Here is a 26,478-nt window from a genome sequence, read left to right on the forward strand (position 1 = left end):
TCAGCGAGTACCGGGAGGCCCGCTGAGGTAAACAGCAGCCATAATCAGGAGAGAAGTTAGGTAAACACACACGGGGAGAGGGAGCTAATCCTCCGGCGAGTTAGCCGCGGTAGCGACATGAGGAGTGAAGAGGGAGCTAAGGAACTTTAGACGGAGTTGAACGATGGCGGTGTGTAAACTTGTGTGTCCGCGCGTGTATACTCAGTGCGCTCATAGTGTTCGTGTACACAGCATGTGAATGTGTGCCGTGTAAGCATCATGTGTGTCCGCGGCTATGTAAATATCTCACATGATGTGCGTGTATAAGTGGCGTGTGGGTGGGTGTGTGTGTGCTCGCACACTTTGTGTATTTGTGATCCACAGAGGCATGCAGTGCGAGGCAGACTCTGGCTGCTGTAATCCGAGGTTTACACGCTGTAATGCTGCTGAAAGCCTGCAGGCCTAGCTGGCAGAGAGAGAGAGAGAGATGGAGAGAGAGAGAGAGATGGAGAGAGAGAGAGAGAGAGAGAGAGAGAGAGAGAGAGAGAGAGAGAGAGAGAGAGACATTATAGAGGAGTCGAGAGAGAGGAGCTACAGGAAGGGCAGACATGAGAGACCAGAATTAGACTGATAGATGGAGGGAGAAAAGTCTAAACGGGGGAGAGGAAGTGCCATAAAGGAAAGGTATAGTTAAGATGGATACATGCAGGAAGACACATAAAAAGAGAGCAAGAAGGATTTTGATGGAAGGACACTGAGTTTGGAGGTGGACAAATACTATTCATATCAATGCTAATAACAATAATAGTTTTTTTTTTTTTTTGGTAATGGGACAACAAAAAGCTGCTAACAAAAATAAAGATAGACTAGATAGAAACATCCATACCATGTTTCTGTTGATGAAGTCCTGCTCTGAATTTATTTATTATCCTCTGTAAATATATATTTATGGCTGTTTTACTGTGCTCTGTTCTTTCTGGCTCCATTTACAATGCTCACTAGCAAGACGGTTCAAAATGAGCTGTTGAATCTATTAATATCAATGCACTCCTTTGCGTGTGTGCAGTGAAGCCTGGCCAGACAAGGAGAAACGCAGATGTAAGAGTGACTATTTCTCCATTTTAGTCCAAGTCAGTTCTTTTTGGTCTGGATTTCAAGAGATGTTGGGATGCAAGAGCTACTTTGTGGCTTACTGACCCGTCCAATGTTCACATTCATTTGTTGGAAACCTCTTGTTTGCCTGGCCTGGTTTGTTTGTGACCTTTAACCTCATTCTGTGTTACAATATAAGCAATTGCATATTAATGCATTCACTTGGCATTTTTTCCCAAAGTAACTTTCACATTTTTAAGATACACTTACAGCAGCAACACTAGTCTAATGATGTCAGTTAAATAAAAAGTAAACTACACTTGCACCCAGTAGAGCTGATAACTCCGCCAGGGCCCGAAAGTCTGCTTTAATTCAATCATACCTAATGCAACACCACATTAAACATAATTACATCCGTTAGCTCTGGATTTTTATTTGGATCTGCATCAAATTGTACTCACTCGTAGATTCCATTCACAAACATACAGCTAATTTTTTTCCATCAAGATACATGTATTATTCCCTGAGAAATTAATAACAATAAAAAATAATTTCCTATCTCACAACGTTAAATAAAGTTAATGTAGTTTTGTGGAAATGTGTTGATAAACCAAACGACCAAATAATCAACAAATGGACCGATATTTGAAATTACTGCTACATTAAAGCACTTAGGGCCATATTTTTTCAAAGGCTAACAAGCTCACAATAATAGGTTTGTGTTTTCAAAGACCTTAGTTTACCATCGTTCACTCTTTCCAGCCTTAAACTGGCACTTTTAACTTTCATCCACTTAAAAGAGCCTTTTCCGAAAGCCAATTTTCAGGAGTGGAAACTGCTGACTTGTTACGAATGGCAAAGCTAAACACAGAATAGAGGAGACGGAAGGGAAAAAAAAAAAAAAAGAGAGTGTTTCCACACCAGGATTAGTGTGGACATGGTCCGGGGCTAGAGAATTAAGACACAGATAGACAGAGACCAAAGGCATGGCATAGATAGTCACACCTTTAATATAATTCAGCGGGTTTTTTTGGTCCTAAAAGGGACAATTGCGAAAATCAGAGAAAGGCAGAACGGGGGAGGGGGGGGGGGGAGAGAGAGAGAGAGAGAGAGAGAGAGAGAAAGAGATGGGGGGGGCACAGAATGAGGTGACAGGAAAGGAGATGAGAGGAGAGGAAATGAAATGAGAGAGGGAGGGCTGACAAGAGGTGGAAGAAGAGGGAGGGAAAGATGGATGGCATATCAAACCAATGCAAATCTGTTCCCCCTACTGTAATCACTTTAATATGTGTAACCGAACACACACACACACACACACACACACACACACACACACACACACACACACACACACACACACACACACACACAGAGGAAAATCCGTAAATCCTTCTTGCCAATGCTTATTAAGGCTATGAGAAAATCTTCTGTAGGCATGTGGTGATTCACTCGTAGATTATTTCATGATATGATTGTTTGGTCTCCAGTCCCCTCATGGACTCTGATAGGCTGTGGTGTACGTGTGTGTATATCAGGGAATTAGGAAGAAATACCAAAGGGCAGCAAATAATACGAGTGGTTAATAGATAAAGAAAAAATGAATTTCCTCACTTTTTTTTTTTTCAATTCAGCACAAACAGATGAAAAGGACCTTCAGAGACATTTTGAGAAAAAAGAAAAAAAAAACATGATTAAAAAACTTCAGTGGAATGGACAACATTCTCAGGTCTAAGGTTTTAGTTCAAGGACAAAGTGATGCAGCAGCAGCAACACATTTTGATTAGTAGATAGTGTGAGTTCAGTTTTTAGGTTCAGGTCTAATTCATTAATTTTCTTTCGGGTCATGGGGGCCACGTGTTAGCTCAGGATACTCTGGTGAGAAGGCAGGAAAACTACCAAGGACAGGTTCTTGGTTATATGTGTTTACACGGGCAGTTCTGCCCATGTGCTCTGGTCTCAGTAAAGGTTGCAGCTTTAATAAGGAGCAGATTTTAGGGTTGTGGGTGGATGGTGCTCCCTGCCCTTTATCTTGAACTATAACATTATTGGGTTGGGCAAAGAAAAACGTTCTTTCCTTACTGATATTTCCTCTGTAAAAGTGGCTCTTTGGGGGTTAACTGCTGCCTGGGGAAACTTTTATGATGGTTAGTGCATGTGTGATGAAAAAACTTTCCTCTGAAAATGAGGTCTTGGTAATTATGAGGGGAATAATTGGCTGGTGTTCTTAATAGCTTTGGGCCAATATTTACTGATTATCCAATGGAAGAGTGACGAGGCCATGATTGGCCTCTAGAGGCAGGATCACACCTCAGAACTGATGTCATGCAGCCACTCTTTGCTTCTCTAACCCTCTTTTTAAGTGTCTCTAAATTCATGTCAACACTAATCAGAGCAGTTTTCTTTTTTTTTTTTTTTTGCTGACTTTACTCTTTTTGCGCCTTTAGAAACTGCTTGTGAAAAAGAAACTGTCTGTACAATGGCATTTTTCTTCATATACAGGGGCAGAAATACGGTAAAGCAAGCATTTTCTGGAGTCTGAACATCAAGTTAAGACTTTTTCTCATACGGGAAATTGTGCTAGTTGTTGTGGCTGAGTGTCTTTTGAGTGGTGAGAAGGAAGGGCTTTACTGATGAATTAGTGACTAAACCCTCAGTCATACCCTGCTGCTCATTTTTAGACTGGAGGATTATGTGTCTGCTTATAAAACGGAGTTAAGGACTGGATGTTGAATCCGGGACAGTGCGGCACCGAGATGTGTCCCATCAATTCACACGGCCTCTTCAGCGGCTCCATGATTTGCAGCAGCCCCTTCGTTTCTGCTGGTACTGACGGGAATGACTGTCAAAGAGCCAGCATGGATTTAGCTCGAAGAAGAAAAAAAAAAGTGGAAAGTTATGGGATATTTGCCAATTTCATGGGAAAGTAATGTAATGCCAGGTAATGCTATTCACTCACACCTGAGCGGAGACACCTGTCAGCTGTGCCACAGAGAAAGAGGTTCTCCTCACACAGCCAAGTTTCGTCTATGCACACTCACCTTTTGCTGGTCTCTTTAAATGCATAAATCTGCAATTTGTCAGATTTGAGCGTTTCATTTTTGGTCACACCATTGTTGACACGAGCATGGGAATCTTTGCAGCCCCTCTCTAGTGTTTGACTCATTGCTCCAGTTTCTCCACTTTTAAGGTGGGCGTGGAAAACTGCCTGTAAAAATGAGAGAGGGGCTGACAACTTGCTTTTTAACATTCATCGATTCTTTTGTCTTTGGAACTTTCTCTCAGGTTAAAACGTTGGTGTTTTGTGTTTCCTCACACCACTGATATGTCCATATTTGTATGTGTCATACATGTTCACAGTAAATGTCATATCACAATTATATTATATCTATACGAGCTGACCTTACTGTCATGAGGTCGATGGGTTGGTGGTGTTCTGATAGTGGTGTGATGGCTGCCAGAGACCACTGTTCAAGACTGTGTTTCAACCTTTGTGAGCTCGAAGCCCCTGGACAAAACTGGATATTTATAACGAGATGTCGGGACCATATCTAGCTGTTGTTTGTGGTGACAGTACTATGTAATCCAAACTGTAATCTTTCCCTAACCCTAAACAAGTGTTTTATTGAGCTAAACCTTACCTGACTACAATTGTAACAACATAAATTCAAAACTGCCAACATTTATTCCGGTGATTGGCTCGATCTGTCTCCTCACATTGTTTCTAGACTACATGTGCTCCTGTCTACCTGTTTGTCTGCCTGTCCATCGCTTTTGTATTCTTCAGTTGACATGTGGTGTGATGTTCCTGCGGGGCAGCATTTCAAAAGGACTCAGCTTTGGCCTGGTGTTGTTTTCCTGGAAAGAAGCAAGATCTCATTCCTGAATTTAAAAAAACAAAAAACAAAAAAAAACTCTTATGATTCCCCAAACCTCTTTGTTTCTTTCTTTTCTACAACATCAGCACTAACACATGCAAACCGGTCTGCTCCAGTGGGACATGACGTGTGTGTCTGCGGACACTTGCCTTTCTCTCCTCTGCCATTTTTATTATTCACCTCCCTTAATCTCATTCTTGTTCTGTAATCCTTGACCAATCCTCCCGTGCAATGCACCTGTCCTGCCTCAACGTTGCGGCTCAGGTCCTCCTGCCCTCTTCTCTCTGCAGGTCGCTCGTCTGCTCTGGTTCACAAAGCTGTGGTGTGTTAAACACGAGGACGCAGCCTTGTTGTCAGACGCCACTGCTCCTTCACTCTCATTTCTTTTCCAGTGATCCCTCCTTCAGCCTCTGCTGCCACCTGAGTAGTGCTATGTTTACAACCAGGTCACAGGCAATTAAGCCTCCCCCTTATCTCTCCTTCACATCCTTGCTTCCTGTCAATCCGTTCACCCGTCCATCCATCAATCCATCCCTCCACCACACAGCAAACATTAACCCAAGGCCCACCTCATTTGCCTATTCTTTTTTTTTTTTTTTGCCCCCAACTGTCCATCCATCACTCACCTCTGCATTCATCCGTCCATACATCGCTCTGATTTGACTTCAGTAAAAACATTAGCTTGAGGGCTGACACGTGGCTTTTCCTTCATTTTTTTTCTCTCCTCCCTCCCTGAATCCTTCCTCCTCCCCTCCCATCATTTCACACAGAACTCAGATTAGCTCCTCCACCCCATCACTTTCTTTTTAATCTCAACTGAACCTTTATTCTTCCATCAACCCAGACATGCCCATCTTACTTTTCTCTCGACCATGACCCAAAGTAATGTAATAACATTAAACATCAGAGAAAGAGCTTGTGCAGATTTCTTCTCCCTGCATGAATGCAACCTAATCACCAGAATAAATGTCAGCTAAGTACATTTCTGCAAAATTTAGTTCAAGATTTCTCTTTACGTTGCAACTTTGGGTTTATTTAGCTTCAGTTTTCAATGTATTTCTTGTTGCAACGCTGCGCTTAGGCTCTGACCAGAAGGCCACGTAGTTATGGTACGGAAAACATCATGGTTCATCTTAAAATACTTCTTTGGTAACACCCTGTTCTGTCTCCACAGACACAGCTGGAATTTGCCCCTAGGTCTACTTAGAAACACCCAGTTTGGACACCACACACGACTGGAAACATCCCAACTTCCCTTTAAAAATGTCCAGCGTTTTGATCGCCACAAACTCAGCTGGAGATGGCCCAGCTTACTGTGAAAAGTTTCCGGTTTTGGTCTCCACAAACTGGGCTGGACATTATCCCGAGGTGTCCCCAACTTTTGTTGCCACAAACATGCACACTATTGTTGCCACGAGCATGGCCGGAGGTGGCCTGACTTCTCATAGAAAATATTTGGTCCCAACGTCTCTCTGAAAATATCCAGTGGTGTCACCCTTACAAATGCTGACCAATGCAGATTCTATGGTCGCCTGTTTAGCAGCTTCTTTACATCCCCTCCACATCTCGATGTGAAAGTCTCTTAACAAACATGTCAGTGAGGTACGTAACATATGCAATGTACAAACTTGGACATACAGTTATCTGTCTGCACGTCTGCATGAATCAACATTCTTTCAGTACCCCGCAGTTTTTCCCTTTTTCTTTTTTCAAAAAGCTCTGTTCCTGTTAAAATGCAGACGGGGAATGTCAAACTTCACTGCAGCACAGCGTAGATCAGCAAGGTCGAGGGTTGGTGAAGTGGGTTCACATCCGAGATTTATAATGCCAGCTTCCTAAGCAGTCCTCTGTATGCTTTTCTCTTCAGGCACCGGATTTATCCAGACGACTCTGCCGACAATATCTCAGAAGCAGGTAGAGGAGTCAAATGCAAACTTTTGTACAGGCACACAGTCGCACAGCTATTAATTTATCCCTGCGTTCTTTCTCTCTTTCCACGAGACCCTGGGAGCATCTACAGCACACCGACTGCTGAATTCCTTCAATGATAATATACAGCAAAAGCTTATTAATTGCCTCAACCTATACAGTAGCATTCTTAGGCTAGTTTCCCTTATGTCACTGCAGAAGAATCCATCTTGGCTGAGACGCGAGGCGGGAGTGACAGTGGAGCATCTGGGGAATAAAACTTCTCCTGGCTCGTCTCGACAAACAGAAAGCAGACGAGTGGCTGCCGGGCGAGCGTTTGGTGCTACCCATACTGTTTACATAACGGGTGTTTTTGTTTGGCGCCACGACGACTTTCACGACAGGCTTTGTGTGACAGCAGGTAATAGTTAAAAAATGCTGTCTCCCACTCCTCTGCATTTCCTTTTTTTTTTGTCAGCTTCACTCGCCTTACTTCCCTCTTACTCGCTCTGCCCCCACTTCTCTCCGAGCTTTGCATTTGATATCTCTCTTCCCTCTCGCGGAGACACACGCAGCACAAAAAAAAAAAATCACGTGCGCTCCCACACTTAGCTGATCCAAGGACACCAGAGGCAGTTTGTCAGCTTCAATCAGCGTCCGGTGTCCGCCGCGCTGTGGTCACCCGGAATACAACTCGCTGGTCAGTGCGTGTGTGCTCGCTCATGACTGACACGACCTTCCGGCTAAAACAAATCGTTGACATCAATCAAGCCACAGAAGAAGCCAGCGAATACACGAATACTCATGAATTCATAGAGGTAAAAGTTGTTATCTCAGGGGTTGTATCGATTGCTATTTAGTCCTCCTGTCTTAATCACACTTCAGAGAAGGACAGAAGAAAAGAATGGGGACTGAAGCCTTCAAAGGAATACGATTGTTTGTGGCTGTGAGTTAAACGATGAGACAAACTTTGTAATAAGAAAAACAATATATCTCGTTGCCAATACATCCAAGCGTCACCTGGGTTTTGTTCTGAGTTTTGACGGCATGAAAAGCCTGCAACTTCAGAACGAGAAGAAGACTAATGAGACACTGTGTGTTTGCAGTAGGCCTGACTGGGTAAGCTAACCGCTTGTTAAAACGCAATGATTTATTTTTCTTCCTCTGCGTGGATTAATACAGAGTTTGTTGAGAATACCTCTGACGGAGCTCGACAAGCGGCTCCACTGTTGTTTATGCAAGACTGGCTGCACATGTCTCGAACATGTCATTCTTTTTGGTCCTGAATGCAGAGAGATGGAGTTAATGTCAATATATATAAGACAAACAGGTGGTAGACACAATTTTGTTTGACAGGTTTAGTCACCACTCATCGAACCTTTGCTGTGAGGTTAGCTTTCTATAAAAAAAGAAAAAAAAAATCACTTTGTACATTTAACTCTGCAGAGGTTTTTGTTAGTTGGTTAAATGCAAATGAATAAAGGCTTTCCATGGCAAGCAGAAAAGAACTACAGCTAGGTGTTGCAGAATCCAGGTGTAGTATTTGAATCAGTGACACAGTATCAAGATTTCAATGACACAGTATCAACATTTTTCAGTAGAGGAGACTTAGTATGCTTAATTTCAGGCTCATTATTTTATTTTTGGTTACTACTAGAATAGGTTTACATGTTCTAAAGCTAAATAACAAAATGCATCAGTTTTCTCATACTGCCCGTTGCTGTAGTAATGCTCTGTTTCAGCTCCTGTCTCTTTAAGGCCCCTCCTCCTGAATACTCAGCCTCCTCTGATTGGTCAGCTCACACATGCCTGACCCAGCACTGCTAACAACGACAATAGGGCAGCTGTGTCAAATCAATTCTTACATACCAAACTTGCCCTAAGGAATATATATGATTTATATATATATATATATATATATATATATATATATATATATATATATATATATATACAAATGTGATGTAGTGTAATGTCATGGAATCACTGAGTTAAAGGCTGGACTACTGAGGAATAGTTCAGGAGCAGTGTTTTCTGTGGGAGAAAGGAGCTTCAGTTGGTGCCATATTCAACCTTTTAACTTTCAAACTCTTTAATGCACAAGCACATTTTTAAAAGACCAAAGGAAAAGTTAAAAAAAAAAAAGTTACAGTATGTTTGGGATTGTGTCATGACCTTGATTGGCAGGGTTTAAGCTGGTATATTTTAAACTGTATTTCTTTATTCTTTAATCACAAGTTTTAACTTTGTGGTATGATCAAAATTCACAACACTACATTTTGGGTATTCTAAAACCTTGAAGATAAGACATGAAAAGTTTGGAGGCCAAACATAATCACTCAAAGTTTTCACCTAAAAATAGATACTAAAAGGAAATGTCTGAGAACAAAGATAAAGCTGCAGAAAGGAAATCCCGAGGACGGTAGCTGATTGTTGCATCTCATTCTCAAGCCGTCACATAAGCTTAGGGTCAGTGGCTCAGGCCGACCATCAGGACAGGAATTAAATCTTAACAATAAAACACAAAATAAATGACATACAGCTGTTTTTCCTTTTGAGAATGTTCTTCTCCAGGAGGGATTATATTTTGCAAGGACAATCAAATATTAGAGGTAGGAATAAGGAATAAAAGACTGAGGGGAAAGTAGGGGAAAGGACAAAGAGACTCGCTTAATGGGCTCTTTGAACCGATGGGCAAGAAAGTGTCTGTATGTGTGTATGGGAGAGTTTTTCCCGATGATTTTAACCTCTGGTAAGTCCTAAAAAAAGCTTGAAAGCATTCTGTCACACACACACACACACACACACACACACACACACACACACACACACACACACACACACACACACACACACTGCTATCAGGTGAGATGACCGAGAAGGAATGCAGTGGAGGGGAAAGGATCTGTGAAGCAGGACAAATCAATGTCGTCCTCTCTTCCCAAACTCTCTGCTCCTGTTTCTTTTCCTTTTTTCCCCCCGTCTTTCCTTTCACCCACACGTCTTTTACCACGTCTCCCACTTCCTGCCCACCTCCCTCCTCCATTCTTTCTGCAATCTTCCACCTGCCCTGGAGGTGGGGGAGACATGCTGAATAAAGATACATGCAAATCTACCTAATAGGATGGAAAATTGGAGGGAAATAGGGATCTATCCCCTTTGGAGATATTTTTCTCTGTCACTATCTTTCCGCCCCCTTCACCGCGCTGTCACCCAGATTTGCTTTTTTCTCCCCCCTCTTATTTATTTATTTCTTTCTTTCACTTTCCCGCTCATCTAACTTACCATCCGTGTTTTGTTTTCTGACTCACATAATGCCCATCTCTCTTTCTGCCTTTTTCTGTGTGACTCATCGGTACCTCCTCTCTAACCTCCCTCTCTTCTCACATCAGCCTCTGTATCTCACCCCGCAGGGCTTTTTTACATAATTGTAATAATCAGCTGCAGTGTGGTGATGCCCCTCATCTAACCTCCCTAAAATAGCACCGGTTAGCTTGCCCTTTACAGCCGCATCATCGCTGTTTGTTTCATGATCGGAGTGTGCGTGAGGAGCCGTTGTACACAAGCTCCATGCTGTGCGTGAAAATCTCAATTTGTTAAACACCTTATTATGCCCCCTCCCTTGTTAGTAACCGTGGCATATTAGATTTTATCAGAAATATGTATCCAGCCTTTAAGTCTTATTCAGCTCAGTGTCACTGTTGAATAGTTTAAGAAGTTTGCTCAGACTGTTTGAGTCAAATCCTGCTATATGCATGTACTCATGGAAATCACATTACCTGAAGTGCACTCATCCACACACATTTCAGTTCAGATCAGAAGAGATTTGCTGGCCGATGAGGATGGCTGGGGTTAGGGTTAGGTCATCTCTTTAGTCAAGAGTATTGGGTGGATGGCCAAGAAATTTCAAACATGTATGACACACAAAGAATATGTAATCTGATGTCATCTAGCTCCACAAGCTGGTCAAAGCTTTTACTTATCTGCTGAAATAATTCAACATGGACTCAAAGGGTTTGCACATTATGTTCAACAGACTGTCAATGTTTCCTGAGGATGTTCCCTATAACTATGTGATCTCTTGACCTTGTCATCTAGCGCCAGCGTGATGTTAACATTTGTGGACTTATGTTAATTATCTTTTGAATGACACCATGGATTTTGGTCAGAACCTTTATGTCTCTCTCTGAAACCCCAGCAGCAATTTCAAGGCTTTAGAAGCGTAAGCTTTGTAGGCTAGGCTATAATAATAGTGTTGATGCTATTCAATCAGTAACGTTGCTGACCTTGATCTTCATGAATGAATGATATGCTGTAAGATCAGAGATTAGCGTCCTGTTACCATGGATAAGTTCAATTTAAGTGGATGCGCCGGAGGTTGAGCCTATAATTTGAGCAATCTGAGGGGCTGGGGACAAAGTGAGTGACTTTTCATGTAACACCATCATAACATCAAAAATGTAATCATTATATACCAGTATTTTGATTTAACAGCAAATGCCTGAAATACAAGAGCATTATTCTGATGTTGGTGAACATGCTGTCATTTTGTTCATATCCTGACAGTATATCTACTCCTCCACTGTTGAAATAGCCTGATTCACTGATTATGTAAATATGTGTAAATCAAAATGTTTAACTACTTCACATACTTACATATGGACACTTGCAGCAGATGAATGTGGAACCGTTGTCTAGTGTCAAAGTCAACACATAAATCATTCTGTACACCATGGATAAGAACGAAAAACACATTTTTCAGTGGAAGGGACTTTAGAGTTCCACAAGAGTCAACACTGGTTTGGGCTCCCAATCCAGGAAAAAAGCCATTGCACTCAGACATGTTTGATTTCGACAGCTGATATCTGGATGTGTCCTGTTGTACTCCTGCACTGAGAGCAGATGTAAGTACCATCTGAACAGAGACCAGTGACAGGATATTAGTCTGTAAGCCAATAAAAGGTGAGTGTTTGGGCAGGAGCCAAAAACAACAGGAAGCCACCATCCACATGTCTTGGGATGCTGCTTTGTGGGAAAGACACAGCGATCTCTCCAATGAGCCAAAATGACAGACAGACTGTCCCCATAGACTACAATGTCAAAGAAAAGCACTTTAAAGAGTTAAACTTATTTCATTTTGTGACACTAACCATAAAAAACTGAAGAGATATTAAAAAATAAAAAAATAAAAAAAAAACAAAAAAAAAAAAACAAGCAAATGTGTACTGTAAATGTAAGAGAGCTGGAACGAGTTGAATAAAAGATGGATCTCTGAGTTCTGGGACAGGCACTGGCAAAATAAAATTCACTACTATTCTTGCCAGGAGGAGACAAACTGCAGAGAAGCCGGATTCAGAATATGCTCCTGCTCCTTATCCATAGGTTAATACAAGAGTCTGTGGTGAAAATCTATTCTCTGTTACAGCTGATGAAAAAGGAATAAAACAGCTCTGAGTGTCACTAAAGCTTAGCCCTATGAAAGAAACTGTGTCAACAATCATTAACTCTGTTTGGAACTCAGTGGAAATGGGTAATGTTTGATAGCAAATCCTCTCTGCGTGCATGTGTGTGTGCTTAGTCGAAAGCAGAGAAAACCCCACTGTTTCTCTCTGCGCTGCACGCTGACGGTCATGCAGACTGACATTAATTGTCGTGCAAAGCCAAAAGGGTTAGCTTAGCATTTCCAAACACGTCAGATGATTTATGCAAATGCCGCGTGTGTTCCCGAATGAACTGCCGGCTATTACGTGTGTTTGAATTCGCGGTCACACTAAGCCATTACGTCTTTTAAAAGATGTCTTTCAATCGTTCAAAACATGTAATGGAAGAAATGTGTCACGCGGGATGACAGGGCTTGCGAGGGGAGGCGTCAGAGGTCTCGTGTGTGTGCAAAGTCACTTAGCGTAATTTACCACATATGTCAGACAGGAGTGAAGACGATAATTGAAGGTGACCTCAATTTTTAAGAGCACTGCAGTTTGCAACGCAATTGGTCCTTTGCGAAGAGAAAGGATATTTCTGTCTCTGAAAGATGGAGAATATGTGCTGATGCGAGAGAGAAACAAGAGCATGAGCATGTGTGAGAGAGTCAGAGTGTAATGATTGTGACTCTATCATGACCCGCACTGCCGTTTCTATCTCTTATACAGGATCTATAAGGATTAGGCCATCTATCTCCTCTCTACCTGTCTCTCTAGCTCCTCTTGCCTGTTTCGTTTATACCTTTCTGTTCCTCACATCTACCCCTTTAGCTAATTCTAGCAACGTATCAGTCTTTCTCCGTTCACTTATCACCTCCCCGTCCCTGTCCATATCCCCCCCCGCCCCCGCCCCTTCCTTGCCACCACCCGTTTTGTATTGAGCTGCTTCTGAAGTATAAATCTGATGCCATTTTATCCTCTGTGAAGTCACTGAAGATATCACAGATAGCTAACGAAGCAATTACACATGGCAGACATGTCGAGAGCAGTGGAGCCTGGCATGGCTGAAGATGTATAGCGAGGAAGATATAGGCTCCAGTGTATTGCCAGTTGAAGGTAATGGAGCAGAAAGCCAATTCTGCCACAGTGCAGCGGTAATAATTACAGCAATCTCAGGTGTCCGCTATTATCATTATGACTACGCAACTGTATGCATATGTGTGAAGTATGATCGGGGTAAATGTCGTAAGACGGGATCGAGGAATGAATGAGGCGAGAGCAGATCGGGGAGAGGCAGAGGAGACATGAAATGGCAGGCAGGAGAGAGGGAGTGATGGAAAATGTTAAGGCGAAAGGGAAACGGAGAGGTCCATAGATGAATAACTTAATTAAGATAAGATAGGAAAAACAAGAAAAAAAAAAAAAAGAAAGAAGTTGGACTGCGGGCCCGTTGTTAATGAGACTCTCAGCCGGGATGAGACAGACGACTGAAAAAGGAGACGGTGAGGGAGGATTTGAATGGAAGCTCAGGTTAAGTGGGATTCTCAACAGAATGCGCAGTTAATACCATAATTAGGGGAGTATGCATACTGTTAATGGTGTGATCAGGGAGATGCACGCTCAGTTTATATCGCCATATCCACGCGGTTGTGCGGCGCAGCGCTGAGTAGCTCGGCTCTGTGAGGCCTGCAGTCAATAATTCACAAATCTTAAATGCGAGCACTGAATGGCTTGTCTATATAAAATGCATGGGGATGCAGCCATTATCCATATTTTTCATTAGACACACTGGTGTCCTAGAAGCAGTCGGGTACAAGAGAAATACATTTAGCTGCATATGGTATGAAAGTAAACGCAAATGGTGTCAAGATGTGAAACAGGGAGAGTGCACATGAGGGAGACGATCTATAATTTATTCAGAAATATCACCAAGGGTGATTGAAATTGGTTCAAGAGGTAAGGTCACTGTCAGCTGGCCACAACTGTTAAAAGACACAAAATCACCACAGAGTAAAGGCTAAATAATAGAAGGAAGGTTGCTCTAAGGAAGGTTTGCAAATTGCGGGGATGAAATATTTAGCGGATAAGCCCCTCCGCTATGTGGGCTGAGGGGAATGTTAAACACACGCCAATGTTAAAATGTTGCATCGCCGAACATAATACTCACGTCTAGAGATATTTCCAAGAGAATTTCCACAAGTAGATGCACAAGGAAGCTAAGACAGCAGCTGCTACAATGATTCCCTGTTCTCTGTGTGCGATTGAAACGCAAATGCTCCCAAATCGATCAGGAACTTCTCCTGCAATCTGTTACCATGAACTGAGGGATATGTGTAGCTCTGTCTGGTAGCTTCCATGACCAGTGGCTGCTCTCACAGGAAGGAATGAAGGAAGGAAGGATAAAATGTGCCTCTATCATGTTATTCAGTTAAAACTGTTGCTGCTGCTGATTGCTTTATGTTGCTGATTGTAGTTGGAAGTATGAGATCGCCTTCTCACTGTTTCTATGACACACTCGGCCTAACATCTATTTCAGTCAGTATGTTTTATTAATAATCTCTACAGGGCATTTTTTGGATTTTGTTCTTTTTGATCAACGCAAAAGGCAGAGCTGTCACACCGAGGTCAAGATTTATTCTGTTTTTCAAAAATAATGGATCATATCACAAGATTTCAGACCCACAGCTCAAGCTCATTTTCTTTTCTTTTTAAATGCTTGCAAAGGTTTTTACATTCCAGGTAACTTCCAAGTGCACAGCCGTATTGGACTATATCTTTGGATACATTATAATAAAAAGAGCCATTTTAACTGCACAGTGGTGATTCCTACTGTGTAATTAGCCTGAGAAATAAGTATCATCACATGAGGGGAGAGGTCACCCTGGGGTGAGAGAGATGGGGCTTCTTTTCATAATCATCAGTTTACATCGAGGTCTCTCTTCACTTCTGACCCATCATTTCTTCCTCACACTATGGGGGTGAAAAGATGGAATAGTTCTGTAGACATAGCAGTTCTATTTCTTGTCCATCACAACAAAAAAAAAAGAAAAGGAAATGGGTCTTATCTGAGACAAATTTTTAATCTTCACAGTTACCTTTGTTGTTGTTTTTTCATGCTTTTCTTAATGTTATTGAGCTCCCCATTTGTCCCAGCTTGACATAGATTTGCCATGCTTTTACTGCAGGTTAGACGCACAACAACAACAATTTGGAGAGGCACTCATCAGCGACAAAGAGAAGGATATTATGCAGGCACTGCGAGAGGAATATTAGCCAATCTTTAGTCATTCGGTTCCATGTATGAATTTAATTGAATCCCAAAGAAAGACCAACAAATGTTTGGAGTATTAAGGGAGACTGTGGCAGGAATAGTGTATAACAAGTGCCTTAATTCCCTCAGAAGTAATTATGCTCTCTGATTAGGGAATTGTGCCTAAATGTAATTATGCGTTGCTTTAAAGATTAATTTTGTCGGTAATGGCATGCTGCGTTATGTTGGTGTCTCACCACATTATCCATAATCACTGCTCACTATCTCCACTGTACCCATGGAGAGCTTCCCCTGGTATGGAGGACAGCTCCTCTCTCTCTCTCACTCTGTGTGTGTGTGTGTGTGTGTGTGTGTGTGTGTGTGTGTGTGTGTGTGTGTGTGTGTGTGTGTGTGTGTGTGTGTGTGTGTGTGTGTGTGTGTGTGTGTGTGTGTGTGTTGAGCAGTCAACAATGAGGTATTTGCATCAACGTGTACTAAAATACAAGTTCTTATTATGCAGGTCAGTTTCAGAATGATAATATACTGATAATACAAACCTGCAAAGCAACTTGCAACTAGACTTTTTCAATGTAGTGGAGTAAAAATGTACAAATTGCCATTGAAATGCAGCTGAGTAAAACACAGATACTCAAGTAAAGTGCAAGTACATCAGAATTGTGCCTGGACAACCTTGAGCTTGGGTCTGCTCCGAGGTTTCTGCCAGATAAAAGGCATTTTTTTTCTCGCCACCTTTGGCAGGTGATTGTGTTCGGGTGTCTATAAATTAAAGAGTGTGGTCTCGTCCTGCTCTGACTGAAAAGTGTCATGAGATCACACCTGTTGTAAACTGGCGCTGTATAAATACAACTGACTTGAGTAAATGTACTAATTTGCTCTGTACCGCTGAAAATCAGTGGACCCCTTTTTTTATTTGATCCCAGGAGTCTTTTCTGTCCTTCATGAAAAGATATCGCTATATTTAAAGAAAGCGCTCATCTAAACATATATTTATGAGTGGAGAGGAATGTGTCAGGATGTGTGTTATGTATTTGAGTTTGCAGAATCAACTGACTAACACACCTGCACACATACACACACACACACATAATCAATAACCAGACAGTGTAATTAATATGTCTATAAGTGAAGGGATGTCTTTCATGAGGCCAGTTAAAATCCATTATGCATGTATCATTAGCAAATACCACTTGAAAATGCCTCTAATTAATCCAATTAGCTGCACGCTTCATTGATGGGAAGGTAGGTTGCCGGGCTGATGCTGTGTCGTACTGGTGCACAGGAGGAAAAAAACAAAAAAAACAAAACGAAAATGAACAAGCAACCAAACGCAGGAAAACAAAGAAGAGGACAGTGAATGCAAAGAGATGATAATGTAAAGAGGCTTTAACTGCCTCTCGCGTTTCTTTTCACCACATATATAGAAGGTTCAGACAAGAAATCCAGAAGCGAATACAGAGAGGTAGCAGGGCTTTTCTCTGCTACACAGGGACGACAGCCACAAGGAAAGACATACCCTGAATAAATATGAGGTGAAAATAATGTAGAGAGCAGGTGCGGTGAAATTCCCTGGTAAATCCAGGAATTATGTAAATCTACTCCGCTCGTTGGAGCAGAAATCATTCCCCCTTAACCCGCAGAAGCACACCACACAGGGGCTCTGTTTTAACTACTTACCCTACTGACTCCGCGTCCCCTGTCTTCGCCGTAATTTGTTCCCAGGATTTCAAAGAAGATGTTGGGGTTTGTGCCATTGTCGGTGAACTCCAGGAAACTGGTGAGGCCGCTCACTCCAAACTGCAAGGAGAAGACGGAGCGTTTTAATACGACCGTTCATTTCACCATCGCTGGTAAAACCCTGGTGATCTCAGTCATGATTGATCCCTAATCACTGTAATCATGTCAGTTCTCATCAATGCCGTGGTATTTGTCTGGCTTAAAAAAAAAAAAAAAAAAAAGACCTCATCACTAATTCTCCCTGTAAAATTTGACATCAAATTGTGTTTTTATCCTTTGCCAAGATGAGAGGTGACAGCTGCTCATAGCCAAACTGAGACATGAATCATCTGTCTGTCCCTTATGAAGTGATTATCATCAGTAAGTACAGGCACTGAGTAGGTGAATGTTCCGGAGAGATGGAAATACGTGTTATTTTATGGTTTTTGTTTTTTTTTTTCCTGGATGTGTTGTGCCCTTGGTGGAAAAATCCTGATTTAGTTGCAGTGTTGTTATGGAAGTAGCAGGCTTGGGGAAGAGATGGTGTGTTTGGAGTCACTGGACATTTTTTGCTCTCGGCGCGTACTATGTCCTGTATGGAGAGGTACATTTTCCCCATATAAGTATCCACATAAACACACACACACTCACGGTGTCAGTCCCTAACCTTTGCTCTGCCTCCCGGTAGTGTGACCTGTCAGTGAAAATGACACTGCGTCTGCTTCAGGGGAAGGGGAGGTGTTAGTCTCCTTTACTATGATTCATACTCTGTGTGTGTGTGTGTGTGTGTGTGTGTGTGTGTGTGTTTTCACCTGCGTGTATGAGTGTGGGGTGATGTGGCCGACGCAAACTTGCACGAATGGACTCATAAATATACACGCGTATATAACACACACCTCCAAGTCATTATATTCACATATATTGTTGTACATTCATCATCATAACACAGAAATTAACCATCTGTTGAGCATGGCATGATAAAAAAAAAAGAAATGTGGAGCACGGCAGGGTTCGGCTACATTATGTTATGTTATGTTCTTTTTCTTTTCAACCTTATATATACCCATCAGGTATAACATTATGACCGCTGACAGGTGAAGTGAATAACACTGATTATCTCTTCATCGTGGCACCTGATATATTAGGCAGCAAGTAAACATGTTGTCCTCAACGCTGATGTGTTAGAAGCAGGAAAAATGGGCAAGCATAAGGATTTGGGCAAGTTTGACAAGGGCCAGATTGTGATGGCTACATGACCGGGTCAGAGCATCTCCAGAACTGCAGCTCTTGTGGGGTGTTCCCGGTCTGCAGCGGTCAGTATCTATCAAAAGTGGTCCAAGGAAGGTACAGCGGGTGAACAGGCAGCAGGGTCGTGGGCCTGATGGACCACACTGAATCACATGGGGAGCGAAGGCTGGCACACGAGCTACTGTTGCTCAAATTGTTGAATAAGTTACTGCTGGTTCTTATAGAATGGTGTTAGAATACACAGCGCATCGCAGTTTGTTGAGTATGGAGCTGCATTGTAGCAGACCAGTCAGGGTGCCCATGCTCACCCCTGTCCACTGGTGAAAGTGCCAACAATGGCCATGTGAGTATCAGACCCGGACCACACAGCAGTGGAAGAAGGTGGCCTGGCCTACTGAATCACATTTTCTTTATTGTCACGTAGATGGCGAACACAATATCAGGCAGGTGGTCATAATGTCATGCCTGATCGGTGTCTAATCACTGGTTATGTATGATAAAAACAGCAAATCGGCACGTAGGCTAAAAGAGAGTACCGCAGATAGTGCGACGTACGCATGTTTAGAAAGTGATTGCGTTAGTGTGTGCTTTACGAATCTATGATACAGCTCACAAACGTTGTAAATGTTTCATATGTTATTTGTTGTAATCCAGTTTCATAATTTTATTCCCCCGTGGTCAACCAAACGCACACACACGTGCGCACACACTGTCACCGTCAATAAAGTTCCTGTTTATTTGCTTTCCTTGCAAGCCCGGGCCGAGGGTGAAGCCCGCTCCGATACTGTTCACTGCCTTTCATAATTATTCAGTTAATTGGTGTTGGCAGCTCTGTATTGGCACAATTCATTCACAACAATTATCGTACTTTTAATTGCACCTGATAGAAAAAAAAAAAAAAATCATGAAAGAAAATAAGAAGCCACTGGGCCCATGAGACCGAGCAAAAAAAAAAAGAGACACAAACAAGAAAGAAAACTTGAAAGATATTTTTTTGATGTTTCAAAGCATCCTTAAGAAAATAAAAAATAAAAATAAAAAAACAAGATGAAAGTGAACAGCTCTGCGCTTTAAAATAACAGAAATAATTAATCTGGAAGAGTTAAGATTAGACTTTGAAAAAAAGGCTCTTGGGCACCAGCTGGAGATCTCGGGCTGGATTGCAGGACTTCCTTTGCCTTAACGGAGATCAATAACATTGGTAATAAAATCCTAAATATAAGTGCTTCAGTCGCAGACACTCAAAGGATGATAAAACACAGAAAATGGACAGTTTGGTGACGTGTAGTCTTCAAACAGCCCCTCACATGAGGCGCCGGCTGATGAGTGTGACAGAAGTTTCACCTGCTGCATTTTGGTTCTCCGCTCTGATTTTGTCAATGAGCACCGAACAACAACATCAATCGAACTCCTCATCAACAGCTGCAAATTAGTATTTATCATTACCATAATGGCCCTGCATACCAAAACGCTGATTAAAACACAAAGGCGTGCTCGGTAAGTAAAGCACACGGCTGATACACTGTAAAAGTGGAAGCGATGCCAGGCTGTTGAACTCGACTCTGTCAGTGCTTAGGGCTCTTTAACGTGGCTCCATTGAGACAGACATCCGACTTGGTGCAACAGCCGCGGTTGGCTGATGAAAGCGTTGCCAAACCCTCATTCTGATCTCCAGGTGAAATGCAGAGATAGATATGAAAGCCAGAGTGCCGCATTTATTATTGTCTGACACTAATCCTAAATTAGCATTTCATTTGGCCTCATCACTCAGTCAAACTGCCATTCCTGAAGGAGTTTTTTATTTATTTTATTTTTTTTTTATTTCATTGCTGATATCAAAACAGAGGGCTTCAATCCAAATGGATTTAACAGTGATGAAAGTGTCGCCAAACTGCAGCCTGAACTCAAGGTGAAACGTGGAGATTCATACAAGCACGGCTGCAGGATGAATTCCCCCCAAAAAGTCAAGTGTTCAGGAACCGTGCGAAACTTGTTGACTGATGCGTGTGGAGTTCTTCTAATGTATGCGCTCCTTTGAATTCATGAGCACTTGAGGTCATGGAGTCTACTGAGCTCAGACAGGAAACTTTCAGTCGAAGTAATGAACGAATATTGGATTTCCATGTGATAAGAACGATGAAAAAAAAAAAAAAAACTGACTTAGACTCATTCTTCATCCCTGGAGGGGATTTTAAGCTATACAAAGAGATGTTATTATATAAATGAATTTTGCAGTGACTGCATCCTGCCTTTCAACTAGAGTGTCTCAGCTGAGGAACAATAGTCGAGCCTGGTCCCTAAAACTTCACGTAATGAGCACAATATCTTGAAATGCAAATACATATCAGGATGAAAAGTACAAGAAGTGCGTTTCCCATTGCAAAAGAATACACAGGACGCATCTTAGAATAGGAAGAGATCTGAAATTGCACTTGTGTTTTGTAGTTAGGTTAGAGTAGAGGACGGGCATTTGGTTTTTTTTCAGCTGTTGTAATCAAGAATCAACAAAACGCTTCAAAGTCATGCAAAGATGTTTTCTGCTGCGGGTGAGGGCTTCGTTTTTGGCTGAGAGCAATTTTTAGAATTACTTTTTTTTGTCTTATTCACGGACAAAGTATTCATGAGCTATTTTCAAACTGGCACGCCGCACAGCTACATGTACAAGCGGCACGCAGCGGTAGGACGCCGCAGGAGGCTGATGAAACAGATGGACGGTCGTCAGACTGAGATTAGGGTCAGGTGACTTCAGGTCGTTGAGATATCAACATCTCAGATTTAAATCAGGGAACATGGAGAGCTGTTTTTTTCCGCTCTCTTTCAGTCTTTCATGCATTTACTCAGTGCCTATGAGAGATATTGAGAGATCTACCTTTTCAGAGTGTTTCTGTATGGTGAAAGAGAACGTGTCAGTGAATTATAAATAAATACCCTGCATACATCTTAGTATTCTGCTCTGTAAGAAATAGAAAGGGTTTGCATGTGGGTGTCTGCGCACACATACATATATGAATAGTGATACTTAACAGAGCTTTTACATTAACATCACGTTCTAAAAATTGGCATCTCCCCAAATCTCAGCTGAGTCTTGGAATAGCGTCTTACTTCTTGTCCATGCATATGTAAAATGTGTGCCAGCATGTGTGCTTAAATGACTTGGGGGGAGAAGCGCCCGTGTTTCGTTCTCAATTTTCATACCTTTTTGACAGTATCCAGCATGCTCTTGCCCCCCTGCCACGGCTTGGAGTTCTTCCTGATGCAGCTCAGACTGGCCATGCTGTGCCACTTCCTGTCCTCCAGCTTTCTGTGGAAGGTGTTGGCCAGCAGCAGCACGGTGTCATAAATGTAGCGGTTGGTGATCTGCGGGAAAAAGGGAGAGACGGAATGGAGATGAGACGATGACAGAATCCCCTCCACCTCCCTTTGCTCATGCTGAAGAAGCTCTGTAAGTGACTTTTTTTTTTTTTTTTTTTCAGTTGCCATCATACAATTTGTGAAAAGAAACTGATACTGTAGTTTTATAAAGATCCAAAGGACCAATGTGCTTCAGTTTGAGAGTCCAGTTTTTATTCTTACTTGATCATGCAGCTTGGAACAATGGTCCACATATATATTGGTGGTAAGTGGTAGAAACAGGCCAAATGCTAGACTCTATCAAAGTTAAATGTCTCTCTTGCATTCATATCATCTACACTTTGATCAAAAAAAAGAAGAAAAAAAAAAAAAGTTGAGCTTCCAATCTTCCCCTCCGCCGTCTGCCCAGCTCTCTCAGAACCAACAGTATGTAGTGTTCCCTGCACCTGTAGTGTATTACGCTGGTAATTTTACTTCAAACATGGCCCTCATTTGGCATATTTGCACATGTGCACTCGCACAGAAGAAAAGCTTTGAGGACGACATTAATTAAAATATATTGATAGGTCCTTGGCACCGTGGAATAAGCCAGAGAGGGGGGAAGAGAGATAAGGAGAGGAGTTTATTCAGTCTGTGATCGATCGCTGTGTGATTTACTGATCCTCTCGTCTCCATGTTAATGAGAGTGTAATAAATTGATTGACTACATGATGATTCCGTGCGCACACAAACACACACGTGCGCGCACAAACAGCAGGTGACACGTACCCACTCGCATCAACGCGCGCAAGAGTGGAATAATTCCAGGGGAGCAGAAGCCATTAGCTCAGTAACAATGCCTTCCATACATCAAAAAGAAGTAGGGCCTGCACACTCACTTCAGACACAGGCTCTGGCGCATACACACACACACACACACACACACACACACACACACTCGCACCGAATGCGTTGTATTTACTATAAAATAATAATCCTGGCATTTCTACCGACAAGTCAGTTAATGATAAAGGTTAGTCTGCGTCTTCGCCGTGTAAACAAACATTTATACTGGCCTCGTTCCAATTCAGCTCAAAAAGCTGTGATTTATTTATCAACCTTCAGTGATAAAAATTATAAGAAGAAAATGTTCAGATGAAAAATGTGAAAGCATGTTGAATGTGAAAGAAAACATATTTCCATTATAATACAGAGGAAGAAACTAATTATCACCCCGTCACAGTGACTAATTGATGTATGCAATTTTATTTGGATGGGGGGGGGACTATGAACCCACGGCCAGAGGCATCACATCGGAAGCAAGACTGAGCAACGCCCTAGTACTGGGGTCCATAACACGATGATGGTTCCTGTCTACGGGTCCGCCATGTTTCTACAGTAGCTGCTGGGAAAGGACAGACCAAACACCAGCCCTTTTTTTTTCTTTTAGCAGCCGCCATGAGGGAAGGTCAGGACTTGCACACGACCTTTAACCTTTAACATTTACATGTTAGGGCATTCAGCAGAAACCTTTGTCCAATGCTACTAACAATAATTCAAACATACAATCATATGTTGATGGCAATGGCTGCCATGACAGGTGCCAACCAGCCCGTTGGGAGCAGTTTTAGGGTTCAGTATCTTGCCCAAGGACACTTTGACATGCAGACAAGGGGAATCGAACCAGCTGGCTCTAACCCTGAGCCTTGAAGTTAAGCAATACGCACCTTGAAACAGCTTAAAAAACATTTTGACGGCACACTGTCTTTTAATTGGGAGCTTACTTTTTGCTATAGTAACTGCAAACTTCAGTTAACTGTAAATGCGATAAGCTGGTTGGCTCATGTGACAATACAGAAACCTGTCTGTCTGACCGACAGCACGTGTGGCAATTGACAACTGGGGGCAATAAAACACATAAAATGACAATTCATACATGATGTTGCTTTAAGGTTCCTCATCAAATAGTTGGCCAACAGACGGAAAAGACAAAAGAAAAAAGGTCTAGCATCATGTTTTATCTTGTTTGCTTTCCAAGTATCCTCACATTTATGTCTCGGCCCTTCACTTGCTGTCTTTGTCCGTCATTCTGTGCTGTTTCTCAGAAAATTAAACGGAACATCTACGGCTCTAAAGGGAGCTAGAATGATCAGTGGATGCTGCACAACGAGCGAGCATTATATATATGTGTGTGTGGGAGTGCTTGTGTGGTCAGCCTGAGTTGATATGCTTCACTGCAGTGTGAAATTGGGCTTCTGGGCCACTCTCTGACCGCTGAGCTGATCTGCTTCCTCTGTCTCTCTCTCTCTCTCTCTCTCTCTCTCTCTCTCTCTCTCTGTCTGTCGTTCTCTTCCATCCCTTGTTTCCTCGCTCTCTCTCAAATTCAACCACACGTACGGCGTGTTTTAAACCAGGCGCCCACAATGTTTTACGCTCTCGCTCTTCTTTGTCGGCTGCACAAAAACACATTGTCCTTGACTGAAAGACTCGCACACACACACGCACATACGTTAACGCATGCATGCTCCGGGCCCTTCCACAGCAGAACGAGCACGCACACAACCGGACTAAACCAAATGTGAATCCGTTGGAAGGGCCTGATTCTTGATAATGGCTTTTCACACAAGAAGCACTTGATTCCTATTAGCACACACAGGGCGACTTTTATTTACATACATTATTCGAGGCGTCCCTGCAGGAGTTAACAACATACGGATTTTGCATACGTTTTGCATTCCATACGGCTTAAACTAAACATGGGCCTCAATCAACTTTCTAGATAACACCCCCCCATAAAAAAAAAAAAGAAAAAAAAAAAAAAGAAAAAATTAAAAAGTATGTATTTGGCTGATTTTAACCCCTTTATGCATATTTTTTCCTGTTTGTTTTTATGTTATTATTTTATTTCATTAAAAAAAGAAAAAAAAAAACTCATAAACACTTATTACATCCATTCACTGATTACAGAGCGCGAAAGCCGCAAGCAGAACTGTCTCAGGACTTAAAAGGGGAGATATCCACATAAACATTAAGACCACGTTCCCGTTTTCAATGCATTTCCCAACCTTCATCAAATGCGCTTCCCCTCGGGGTCTTATGCATCCACATAAATCAACAACACATTAATTCAATTTCACATTTTTGTCTTGACACATAAATAAGAGTGTGTTCCCTTTTTTTCTCCACGCTATTTGATGGCAGCGTGATGACTCACATACACGCAAAAAGAGATAATAATTGCATACATATTGCCACCCCGGGGGACATATTAAAACAAACACACACAAAAAAAGACAACAGGAGGGAAAAAAGCACGTCATAAGTTGTGAAAATGTGATAGTGCGGAAGCAAACAAACTGTGTTTTTTTTTTTTTTGTTTTTTTTTTTCTGTGACCATACAGTGAGATGAATTGTTTGTTGTTCTAGTTCTTAGATGTTTTTTTTGTTTTTTTTTGCTTTGTTGTGTTGCATATTCATCACCAGTGAGTCCTACGTATGGTACAGGGTAGGCGTAAAGGCTCATATACGTATGATATATAAACTCATATAAATGAGTCTTCACAGTGACAGACAATCAGTCACCAAAATGAGACGTGTTAAAAAGAAGCAAACTCAATCATCGGAGTAACTTTTGGCAAAGTATGTTCCTTTATGTAAAGACTTTTCTTTAGGTTCAGTTTTCACTACATTTTTTTCTTGGCACAGTGTTTACAGTGCTCATGCTCTGGTTAGGTTTAGGTGGAAAAACAAATCAAACAAAAAAAACACTTGTTTAGTGTTAAGAGAATGTCATGTTTCAGGTAAGTTGAGTTGCCACAAACACTACTGGAGGCCTCGTTAAAAATATCCAGTGATGTAAGGCTTACACATGTTAAAGTGCAATGGCCCCTTGTTAACAAATATCCAATTGTTTTACACTTACAAACGCTGGCACTCAGACTCAAACAGCGGCCATTCGGCAGCCTTGTTCCCTCCAACTCCCTCACCATCCCCTCCATCTCCCGACACGGAGGTCACAGTGTGAACATGTACTGTGCACGTGGTACTTTTGTTAGACATATCAATATGGTAGGCAACGTCTGACCAAATTTGGCACATATCTCTCCTTTTCAAAATGTCAACTGCTAACATTTTATCCAGGTGACGAGTTGGAAGAAAAATACCTACATCCATGCAAGTGACATCACCGATACCAAGCCCAACTGTTTCTTCTTCAGTCTTCTGCACTGTAAAACTGTAGTGCTGAAGTTGTCTTTTTTTTTTTTTTCTTTTACTGGGGGCAAAGTTGCCCAATAAAGCAGTCGGCCATCAATTGACTGTATTCCCACTGGACAACTTCTCTCCTCTTGAAGTAAAAGCAATGGCTGAACCTAATTAAATGATGTCTTGATCTTCAGTGGTCTTGATTTAGACTGAGATCATTTTGTTTTTTCTGACCATCCCTCATGTTAATTAAACTGCAGAGGGGACAGAATGCCAGCGACCAGGCCAACGACAACTCCCTGGTGGCGCTTTGGCTATTTGGATGGCACTGATGTTATTGATTGAGGCTTTTTTTGGGGGGGGGGGGGGGGCAGCTTTCCAGCTCACAGCGATAAATGTACACTCTCAAACTTTTAAAGCGAGTAAGCACATTGACACC

General features: G+C 42.0%; 1 protein-coding gene across 7 annotated transcripts in view; it reads right to left on the reverse strand.

The window, feature by feature from the left end:
- Positions 1-26,478, reverse strand: part of grid2 (glutamate receptor, ionotropic, delta 2) — a 480,315-nt gene that overhangs the window by 134,602 nt on the left and 319,235 nt on the right. For all 7 annotated transcript variants that reach the window (XR_005075218.1, XM_037099101.1, XM_037099104.1 and 4 more), the window contains 2 exons: positions 21,702-21,863; positions 17,220-17,339 (listed from right to left, as the gene is read on the reverse strand). Coding sequence is in view for 6 of the 7 variants with exons in the window: in XM_037099101.1 (XP_036954996.1) it covers positions 17,220-17,339; positions 21,702-21,863 (282 nt within the window). In the remaining variant the exon portion in view is untranslated. The remainder of the gene's footprint in view (positions 1-17,219; positions 17,340-21,701; positions 21,864-26,478) is intronic.

This window comes from Acanthopagrus latus, chromosome 5, assembly GCF_904848185.1.
Source record: "Acanthopagrus latus isolate v.2019 chromosome 5, fAcaLat1.1, whole genome shotgun sequence".
NCBI classification, from domain to species: Eukaryota; Metazoa; Chordata; class Actinopteri; order Spariformes; family Sparidae; genus Acanthopagrus; species Acanthopagrus latus.